Source organism: Pseudochaenichthys georgianus, chromosome 16, assembly GCF_902827115.2.
Source record: "Pseudochaenichthys georgianus chromosome 16, fPseGeo1.2, whole genome shotgun sequence".
NCBI classification, from domain to species: domain Eukaryota; kingdom Metazoa; phylum Chordata; class Actinopteri; order Perciformes; family Channichthyidae; genus Pseudochaenichthys; species Pseudochaenichthys georgianus.
Window position 1 is genome coordinate 191,677 of NC_047518.2, and position 11,627 is coordinate 203,303.

The window sequence follows — 11,627 nt, forward strand, 5'->3', positions numbered from 1 at the left end:
GCAGACCCCCTCTGGACTACACACAGCCAATGGGATTTTTCAATGCACTCGGAATATTACAGAAAACAAGATCTTTGGCAAACACGTTTATGATACTTAAAGGTGGGGTAGGTAAGTTTGAGAAACCGGCTCGAGATCGCTAGAATTTGAAAATACACAACCGGAGAAAATCTGCCACTTCCTCACAGAGCCCCGCCTCCAACACACACGAACGCGCACATGACCAATGAGGGCACGAGATAAGTTTGTGCCCCGATGGAAGGCTGACAGGCAGGTAGGCCATCCAATCCGTTTAGCTGGGCCGGCTAAACGGATTGGATGTACCTTTTACAGTATTACGGCTTCTACAGATGACATTTTTTTATGGATTTGTTGTCAAAGCACTTCAGATATTCTTTGCTATCGGGATGTTAAGAGCATTCCATGGAATATAACAAAAAGTGTATCTCGAGCCGGTTTCTGAAACTTACCTACCCCACCTTTAAGTTGTATTAATCTCCACGTATAAATACAACTTAATAAGTTTAACATATCAATTAAATCGCCAGAAGTAAGTTAGTCACATTTGGTATTTAATGTCGTAGAATAAAACATAAAAATATCTTCAGCTTGTATTAACCTTGTTTCAGGCACCTTACCAAAAACACGAACATTTGACTTTGTGACAAGGGTACCGGATGTGGTAGAATGGACTCTTTTCAGGGTGCTAGGACTCATGCACAGCACCGCTCTATAAATACGAGAAATTATTTCTGTTTTTTATTTATTATTATTTTGTTTATCGGCTAATATACTGCGCCACACTCCAGTCCCAAAGGTGGCTGGAACACACCAAATTGTTGTTTACCGACCGCAATAATGTCAAATTCAATGTGGCTTTGATTTGATAAAATGTTGATGGGAGCCGTGCGCTCACAATGCGTAGACTCACTTTCACCCCGACGAACTAGCAACTAGCAACTGTTGAACGGTGTGTATTTCATATGAAATATCTGTCTTCTTTTTTACATGATCTGGTATATTCCAGTAATGAAGGGAACAATGTTAGGGTCTGCTTGTTGCGGCGCCTCCACCATGTACGCACACGGCTCTGCCTCCTATTGTGTCCTCAGGTTTCATTACTTCTCTTCCAGGGGGTCCGATGTGTTTCAGCTAGACTTGGCAGACTGAAGCGTTATGGCCTGCCTGGCCAGAACGCTTCAGTCTGCCAATCCAAACACGCAGCGTTTCAAAACCCAAATACAAGTATCTGTTAACAATTCCATATTTCTGAAGCCCATGGAGCTCCTACTGCCCCTACTGCCCCTACTGCCCCTACTGCTCCTACTGCCCCTACTGCCCCTACTGCTCCTACTGCCCCTACTGCCCCTACTGCCCCTACTGCCCCTACTGCCCCTACTGCCCCTACTGCCCCTACTGCTCCTACTGCCCCTACTGCCCCTACTGCTCCTACTGCCCTACTGCCCCTACTGCCCCTACTGCCCCTACTGCTCCTACTGCCCCTACTGCCCCTACTGCCCCTACTGCCCCTACTGCTCCTACTGCCCCTACTGCCCCTACTGCCCCTACTGCCCCTACTGCCCCTACTGCTCCTACTGCCCCTACTGCTCCTACTGCCCCTACTGCCCCTACTGCCCCTACTGCCCCTACTGCTCCTACTGCCCCTACTGCCCCTACTGCTCCTACTGCTCCTACTGCCCCTACTGCCCCTACTGCCCCTACTGCCCCTACTGCCCCTACTGCTCTTACTGCCCCTACTGCCCCTACTGCCCCTACTGCTCCTACTGCCCCTACTGCCCTACTGCCCCTACTGCCCCTACTGCTCCTACTGCCCCTACTGCCCCTACTGCCCCTACTGCTCCTACTGCCCCTACTGCCCCTACTGCCCCTACTGCCCCTACTGCCCCTACTGCTCCTACTGCCCCTACTGCTCCTACTGCTCCTACTGCTCTTACTGCTCCTACTGCTCCTACTGCCCCTACTGCTCCTACTGCCCCTACTGCCCCTACTGCTCCTACTGCCCCTACTGCCCCTACTGCCCCTACTGCTCCTACTGCCCCTACTGCTCCTACTGCTCCTACTGCTCCTACTGCTCTTACTGCTCCTACTGCCCCTACTGCTCCTACTGCTCCTACTGCCCCTACTGCCCCTACTGCCCCTACTGCTCCTACTGCTCCTACTGCCCCTACTGCCCCTACTGCTCCTACTGCTCTTACTGCTCCTACTGCTCCTACTGCCCCTACTGCTCCTACTGCCCCTACTGCCCCTACTGCTCCTACTGCTCCTACTGCCCCTACTGCCCCTACTGCTCCTACTGCTCTTACTGCTCCTACTGCTCCTACTGCCCCTACTGCCCCTACTGCTCCTACTGCTCCTACTGCCCCTACTGCCCCTACTGCTCCTACTGCTCTTACTGCTCCTACTGCTCCTACTGCCCCTACTGCCCCTACTGCTCCTACTGCTCCTACTGCCCCTACTGCCCCTACTGCCCCCTACTGCTCTTACTGCTCCTACTGCTCCTACTGCTCCTACTGCCCCTACTGCCCCTACTGCCCCTACTGCCCCTACTGCTCCTACTGCTCCTACTGCTCTTACTGCTCCTACTGCCCCTACTGCCCCTACTGCTCCTACTGCTCTTACTGCTCCTACTGCCCCTACTGCCCCTACTGCTCCTACTGCCCCTACTGCCCCTACTGCTCCTACTGCTCCTACTGCCCCTACTGCCCCTACTGCTCTTACTGCTCCTACTGCTCCTACTGCCCCTACTGCCCCTACTGCCCCTACTGCCCCTACTGCTCCTACTGCCCCTACTGCCCCTACTGCTCCTACTGCCCCTACTGCCCCTACTGCCCTACTGCTCCTACTGCCCCTACTGCCCCTACTGCCCCTACTGCTCCTACTGCCCCTACTGCCCCTACTGCTCCTACTGCCCCTACTGCCCCTACTGCTCCTACTGCCCCTACTGCTCCTACTGCAGCATGCTGTTTGCCTTGCAAGCTTGAGGGATGAATGAAAATATCATGCTGATTATTTCCAGTGAACTTCTGTTTGCTGGTCAGTGTGTGTGTGTGTGTGTGTGTGTGTGTGTGTGTGTGTGTGTGTGTGTGTGTGTGTGTGTGTGTGTGTGTGTGTGTGTGTGTGTGTGTGTGTGTGTGTGTGTGTGTGTGTGTGTGTGTGTGTGTGTGTGTGTGTGTGTGTGTGTGTGTGTGTGTGTGTGTGTGTGTGTGTGTGTGTACACTGGCAGCACAGAGTGTGCTCACCTTAAATACTATGTTATGAAAATGTGTTGCTTGTTTTATTCCTCGCCCCCCCAAAACCCACAGCCCCTCACATGTTACACACACACACACACACACACACACACACACACACACACACACACTCACACAGGATGATGTTTCAGCAGCTGAAGGTCAGTCCTGTAAGAACACACACTCTTTTTACCCTCTTCTAAAGCCACAGTGCCCATTGTAGGCGCTTGGCTTTATGGAGCCTCTTATAAAGTAAAGTATGGTCAGAGCCTTCTCCGCTGCTGCCCCCCCTCTGGGACTCACTACCCCAATCCACCAGAGGCTCTTCCTCCCTCACAGCATTCAAAAGATCACTCGAAACCCACCTGTTCAGCACTGCATTCAACCACTGGCCCCCCCCTCCTATTTTCTCTTTTTGTACTTCTTTTTTTTCCTTCTCTGTCAAAGCGTCTTTGAGTTTCCTGAAAAGCGCTATACAAGTCCCATGTATTATTATTATTAGTACAAGGGGGACACGAAGAGCATTTACTGGGTGTTTCTATCTTTATTTGATTTAACCAGCTTTGCCCTTTGTCCCCCCCCCCCCCCTGTCCTCAGGTACGTCCCATGACTGGCGGCTGCGCTGTGATGCAGTGAACCTCTACTATACGCTGTTTGGTCTGACACGCCCCTCCTGCCTGCCCCTGCCGGAGCTGGGCCTCGTGCTCAACCTGAAGGAGAAGAAAGCTGTCCTGAACCCTACCATCAAGCCTGAGTCGGGGGGGGCCCCGGTGATGGACACCGCGGCCAGTATAGGCATCCATGGTGTTGGCATGAGCTACATAGCTGTAAGTGGGCTCATTTACTTTAGTATTATGGAAACTGCACTTTAAGAAATACTGACTTCACATTTCTTGACAGGTCGAATTTGTATTTTGACTTTAAATTGTGTAGTTACAGCCAACACACACACTAGTCAAAGACACACTACATCAGCAGCAGCTAATGGTGATGTAATCAGCAACTGCCTGGTGGTCTCCCTCCATTTTGATTTACTAATGCAGCATAACACATTTCAGATGGCACAAAGATAGTCAGCAAAGCCTTCGATACATCTGTTCACTGAGGCTGAATCGATGTAATTCTGGTTACTAGAGTCCTGCCAACAGTATTTGGCTCTACAGCATTCCCATCGCGTCACCATGGTACCCAGAATCACAGTGAAGAGCACTTCGTCTTGTGAGAGGAGTTATCAGCACAAGTCTGACATGGAGGCATTAGCATTTCAGTATTCTGCTTAGTGGTTTCATATAAACCTTTGACTTTTGTTGTACATTCATCTCTTTATTAAGTTAGATTTCTATAAAAGACAATAATTAAACCATATTTCTAAATATAGAGTGATATAATGATGATACATTTGTGTAGGTCGATCCCGAAGTTATCATCGCAAGGCCTCCTTCGACAAAAAGTAATGGGATTATTCCATTGGATTTTGGTATACTGCAGAAAACAAGATCTTTAGCGCACACACATTTTATTCAGCAGGATAATGTTCTCCACTCTATTATTTGCTAACATTAGGATATAAGGAACTACATCATGGTCAACTTGCTGTGCATCACCACCGCTAAGCTAAACGCGGCTAACGTTCAGCTTGATAACATTAAGTAGTGTCATTTAGTCACTTGTAGGGATGCTCCGATCGGTATCGGCCGATACTCACTCTCTACGGATCGATCGGTGCTCTCTGAACATGCCGATCGCATGACGTAAAATACATGACACTTGTCTCTGTGTGCGGCAAAACAAGCTCGCCAAAATGGCTTCACCGGTCTGGCAGTATTTTAAGGTGTCCGAAAAAGACAGTAAAATAGCGGTATGCAACGTGAAGCAGAACTCCTGCAGCTCCGCCCGCCGAGACGGACCGGTGAGCGGAGCGACACACAAGAGTTAGACCTGACACTAGCTATGTATCTACCTCTGGAACAAGCTCAACTAGTTATTATAAATATATGTATTCTTCACTGTTGGGTCACTCATTACTGGATCAGTGAGCTGCATGAGAGACTGACAGGCTGTCAGGAGAGGGAGGGAGAGAGAGAGGGAGAGAGAGAGGGAGAGAGAGAGGGAGAGAGAGGGAGGGAGAGAGAGGGGGAGAGAGGAAAAGAGAGGCTTCCGCTCATCATTCTCCAAAGTGAATGTAAACATGTGAACATCATTTGAATGTAATAATGAAGTTGGTTGCTGTTGGTGGAAGCTCCAGAGAATGAGCATTAACTGAGTTTAAACATCACTTTAAATGGAAGATTTAAAGTGATGTTTAAATCTTCCATTTAGGCCCCGCCCACTTGATCGGATCGGCGATCGGTATCGGTCGATACTGATTCCGGCGATCGCCCCCCGAAATTGGCGATCGGAGCATCCCTAGTCACTTGTGAGCAACCGCTGTTTTTAAGACACGCAAGAGCTTCAGACATTTAGCAGTGGGGCATTTACTGCCACATTTAACGTTGGAGAACAAGACCTCAGCCTCTCGTAAGCATGTGTCCACCACAGATTTCATTTGATGCACCGATACATTTTATTTTTTTTAAACTGACAAGAAGAGGGAACCATAAGTGGGCACTCGGTGTCAGGCCTATTCCTGCATCACTGTTGAAGTCTGTTTGTGTCTGCAGGTGGATGAAGAACCTGACCCGATTTCATTAGGGGTGTGTGGGGTGGGCCAGCCCCCCCAGGGCCTGAAGAGGAAGGCTGAGACCCCACTGGGCTCGCCTCCAGAGCCGGGACAGATCCTGCAGCAGCAGCAGCAGCAGGAGGACGACGGGAGGGGGGGCCGCTTCAAGATCAGGGTAACGCCGCGCTGCCATGACGCCTGACTTTATACTTCCTTAACTCTCCTCTGCTTTACTCAGGGCATTAGTTCAGGGGTCATGATGTGGTGGTGGTGGTGGTGGTGGTGGTGGTGATGGTGATGATGATGGTGATGATGATGATGATGGTGGTGGTGATGATGATGATGGTGATGATGATGATGATGGTGGTGGTGATGATGGTGGTGGTGGTGGTGATGATGATGATGATGATGGTGATGTGGTGGTGGTGGTGGTGATGGTGATGGTGGTGGTGGTGATGGTGATGATGATGATGGTGATGGTGGTGATGATGATGATGGTGATGATGATGATGATGATGATGATGATGGTGGTGGTGATGATGATGATGATGATGATGATGATGATGATGATGATGATGATGATGGATGATGATGATGATGATGGTGATGATGATGATGTGATGATGATGATGATGATGGTGGTGGTGATGGTGATGGTGATGATGATGATGGTGATGATGATGATGGTGATGATGATGATGATGATGGTGGTGGTGGTGGTGGTGGTGGTGATGGTGATGGTGATGATGTTCTGTTATTGGTGTTAACATTTAGTCTGCTTGTTGCAGTTCAACACAATGGAAGATGAAGATATCGATATGGAGACGGTTCATGATAGTCAGGCCTTCATTCACCATCATCTCAACCTGTTAGAGAGACCCTCTACTCCAGGTGAGCACACACACGCACACGCACGCACACACACACGCACACACACACACACGCACACACACACACTCAAAAAACAATGAATTGGCCCTCACCTGGTGACGCACCTTTCTTCCTCCTGTTCTTAGGTAAAGAGCCTCCGTCAGTGGAGCAGTCCATGCTCTCCATGCCTGCCACGCCCGTGCCCTCCTTCTCCAAGGAGACCACCTCTTCAACCTCCAAACACGGCGGGGAGCACGGCCACCACCATCACCACCACCATCACGAGCACAAGAAGAAGAAGAAGAAGCACAAACACAAGCACAAGCACAAGCACAAACATGAGAGCAAGGACAAGGAGAAGGAGAGGGGCGACGGGAGCCACGCCTACAGCAACAGCCCGGCCAGCGGCAGGTCGCTGCGCTCGCCCTCGCTCTCCGACTGAGGGCGAGCGCACGGAGTCACACCATGGCAGTTCATCTGAATATTCAACAGGGAGAGTCATTAGGACAACGCGTACACGGACAGGATGATGTCGTCCTCAGATCAATGGCACCTCGCCATTTCTCAGCGGTCAGTTTGAGAGAGGAAAACCCTCACACACACACACACACACACACACACACACACACACACCATGCTGCTGGGGTTTGTGGACTTTTGACACCGCTTCCAATCTGCCTGAGGCATGCAACCACACACACCTCTCTCCACAAACAGGCAACAACCTCCCCCCCCCCACAGACCACTCTGGTGTGCCTCATCCCACAGCTCGGCCCCGGCCTTCAGTGAGGCTCTGAGGGGAGATTGATGACGGGGTGTGGAGTACAGCGTCTGTCTTCAACATCTTAATGACGTCTCCTGTTTGCCCTGAACATCTCCTGTCCACGAGTGAAACTCAAGTTATACTAGTATGTTTTTTTCAAAATATGTTTTGTTTCCCCAACTGTCATCATTGATAATGAAAGACACTTTTGTATTCATGAATGTTTTAACTAGATTCCATGTGTGAGTACATTTACTCTGGCTCTGTTTCTTAGCAGTGGAACACAGAGAATAATTCAATGTTCCTCATTTAGAGCATTTTGATTGTTATTGAATCAGAATCGCCTAAATAAACAATAAAATAAATAGACTTAACATTGTGTAAAGATTCCTGACATTTGTTAAAACTCACTTTCAGAAGTTATTGTTAAACACAATAATCTACTGAAGGCTATGGCCCCTCAAAACACTTTTAAATGTGAGCATTCACATCCTTCATACAGAGGCTGCCATCATGAGACCCTAACACTCACACCGCTGGCCATTGGGAGCTATTAGGGGTCACTGAGTATCCTGCCCAAGGACATGCTAACCACTGGAGCTGGGGATCATAAATTAAACAAACCAATAATGCTGCCGCCAACAAATGTAATCTGTAACAATCTGAAGCCTCTAAAATAATTTCAATTGTAACAACCTTTCAGGAGCCGACACACCAAAGAACACGTCCCGACGGAACACGACTGTTGTGTCTCCTGCGTCTTGGCCAACAGTCGCACTGGAACACACCGCAAAGACTTCAGCCCACGGCCGTGAGTGGCAATAACTCTCCTTACCAGCAGGGGGCGGTAGTGTGTATTCGTCATTCAAAAGAGGCAACAACCGGAAGACAGACTGCGTGATAATCGAGAGAAGCTCATGGGGCTTTCCCGAACCTGGGTGTTTCTCAATCTCGAGTACGCTTGCTTGGTAGCACATGTCTGCCGAGTCACTTGCTTCAGCAGCGAGGCAAGAATACTTCCTGGCATTCGGAAAACGAAGAGTGGAACAAGCGAGCAAGTGTGCAGGTGTGCGTCACATGAGAGGCCCCGCCTTACATTTCCCGCCACAGATTTGGGGAAATTGGTCCGTGCGCAAAGCATTGTGGGGATTTTAAGACCACGGAGTCTACACATATGCAGCCTCGAAATTTCTCCAAACGAAGTACGCCAGGCTCGGTAGAATTCCAAGTATGCTGGACATTGGAACAGTCCTTCGGCGGCACTCGATGACGTAGTATGCTTGAAATAGTGGCTCTGGAGCAGCTTTACTCGAGATTGAGAAACGTGTCGAGAGCTGGAGTTACATGAAATCTCAGATTTGCCTTCTTAATAGTTTGTTTGGGTCCCTCACTTCCGTTTCGCTTCTCATGCACTGATTCGCTAGCTGAACAGCCAATCAGAGTGATTTCTTTGTCCGACTGCCTGTGGCCGTGCGTCGGCCATGAAAGGCCAAATAAGGCGTGTCACGGCCGACGGTGCGGGACACACCAAATTGAGTTTGGGCGACAGGGCACGCTTCGTCGTCCGACTAACGAAAACGGCTGATTTCGGCCTGGTGTGTGCGGGCCTTTAGGCTCCCTGGTTACAATGTGTTGCTCGTTGTCCCTTAACCTGTTTAAACCATTTTCTTTGTTTTACTAAAAGTAACAGCAGGATCAGTTTAACCTTCTTCAACCAGACCACACAGACGGGTGGGTAACCAATCCACACCACAGGAGAATATTTCACCCAATCCCCCCCACCATAGCAACGACCTTATCCATCATCAGGGCTTACCCCAGAGCTACAGCCTGTCTCCAGAGCATCTAAAACTAATATATGAATGCAAATGTTCCTGTGTACCCACATGTAAATGTATTCATGATGCGAGCATGAATACATTTACATTACAAATGTATTACAACTCTCACCCCCCCCCCCAGGGACTCTCAGCCGGGGGCGGGCCTTAGGTCTTGAATCAAACAGTGTTTGTGATCTAAAAAGCTGAACTAATTGTTGCAGACACCAAGAGCAACCCCACAGATCTCATGCTTCATAGTGACTTTCTGCAGAGATCATTTCTTATTTAGCTGATCATTCATTATCAAATGGCTACGGGTAAATGGCAGAGAACTCCATCTCAAAATAACACCGAAATGGTTGCCAGAACTTATGATACTTCTGGATAGAGCTCAGACTAATGTGCTTTAGCTGTTCAAGTTTAAGATGGAACATTGCTTCCTCTACCCAGCGCTTGTGAGACGGCGGTGCAGCCTTCTTCAAACTAAGGAGTATCAGACGTCTAGCAAGTAGGGTAGAGAACGCCACAGCCTCAGCCTGATGAGATGTTAATCGTGTCTCCTGTGGGACCACGCCGAATAATGCAGTCGATGAGTTAGCATCTATAGCTGTATTACACATACTAAAAGGTTTTAAATATACCAGTCCAAAAACGGGTCCATTTTGGACAGAGCCAAAACATGTGACTGAGGCTGGCTGGGTTTAAACCTGGTTCAAATTAGTAAATGTATTTCTCTATTCTGGGATATACAAGGTATATACAATTTTAAAGCTCAAATAAATTGACATGGATAAAATGGTGTCCATCAACAATCATTTCCTAAAATGATAGTCTGTATTGAGTGTAAAATATATTTTTTTGTTGCCAGTATGTGTACTCACCATGAAAGGCACAGTTTTCACTCTTTGACTTGTTGTACTCTGGGTCAAGGCCAAACTCTCAATTTCCTTCGACCCCTATAGTTTTCTTCTTCTCGGCCCAGATAGATAATACATCATTTTGAGATATCTCAGTAGGCTCAGCAGGCTGAATGGACTCAGCATCTCTTCTTCTTCTACCAAAACCTAAACCTGTTACGTGTAGGACTCCACTTTTCCATGTCTGCCCTCGTCACATCAGGAACGTCCTCTTATGTGCAACTCGTTGATTGCTCTGCGCCACTAACACCAGAGTTCTGATTTCTCAGCCCCCCCAGTCCCTGGGCTTGGTGCTCCGCTCCTGGGAGACGCTGCCCTTCTCGCCCTGCAGCTGTCTGATCTCATTGTAGAGCTCCATGCTGAGATTCATGAGAAACTTCTTATGTGCCATGGGATCCTTTTTGTGCTGTTGAATGGCTTCAGGGGTCTACCCGAGTAAACCCTCCAACGTGTTGTCAAACCCCCCCGACTCCCATCAACGCGTGGGTTTCCATTGTCTGATATAAATATGAATGTATCTGCACAGCTTTCCATGTAACATCCCACATTTTGTCTTATTATACTGTACTTAGTCTTTTTTTACGTTATGTTATAATAGTTTTTTTAATAGTTTATTATAATAGTTATTTTGGTCCTTTTCTTCCAACATATCTCTGTGTGTCAGACTCTGCACGCACCAGACACACCAAAGCAAACCCCTGTAACCCTGCTCAGTAATAAACCTGGTTCTGGTTTTTGATAACCTCCTGAACTCAAAGACCAATTCATAAAAACATAATAAAAACAACACACGCAAAATATATAAAACACAACATGATTTACAGATTGAAAGCGGTTCTGAAAAGGTGCGTTGTGATTTGTGATTAGAACATGTTGAGGTTGGTGCAGTCACCGAAGTGTTTGGGGACAATAATAATGTTTCGTTAATTTCTTTAAAAAATAGATATTAACATAGCAACAATAATATAAACACTTTCAAACTAAAAATAAAACGAATGCAACATGTTTTTTTATTAAGTAAAAACCCATCATGTTAAAAAACAAGTAGCATCATGTTTTGAAAATATAGTGACCAAAGAAATGAAAGAGGTGGCAGGCCTACTGTTCGCAGATTGAGTGATTTACTCGCGGCTGATTTGCACACAGTTGTTTATCTCTCTTGCCTATCCTTCGGCATGGCACACAAACAGGCGCTGACAGACGGAGCACCCCCCCCCCCCACACACACGAGATGAAATTGTGTCTGCAGACGCCCCCCCCTCCCCGTTCAATATTTTTTTCCTGGATCTCTGAATCCCTCCTCCAGCCCAACACCAATAAGAAGCGGGTCCGCTGCCTACCCTCAAC

The 11,627-nt window shown here is 48.1% G+C and overlaps 1 protein-coding gene across 1 annotated transcript in view; it reads left to right on the top strand.

Moving 5' to 3' along the window:
- The window catches only part of taf2 (TAF2 RNA polymerase II, TATA box binding protein (TBP)-associated factor), a 51,211-nt gene extending 43,289 nt beyond the window's left edge, over positions 1-7,922 (top strand). Inside the window, exons 24-27 of the mRNA XM_071205778.1 lie at positions 3,849-4,078; positions 5,912-6,085; positions 6,699-6,801; positions 6,927-7,922. Coding sequence (XP_071061879.1) covers positions 3,849-4,078; positions 5,912-6,085; positions 6,699-6,801; positions 6,927-7,222 — 803 coding nt within the window. The 3' untranslated portion in view covers positions 7,223-7,922. The remainder of the gene's footprint in view (positions 1-3,848; positions 4,079-5,911; positions 6,086-6,698; positions 6,802-6,926) is intronic.
- Positions 7,923-11,627: the final 3,705 nt, after the last annotated feature.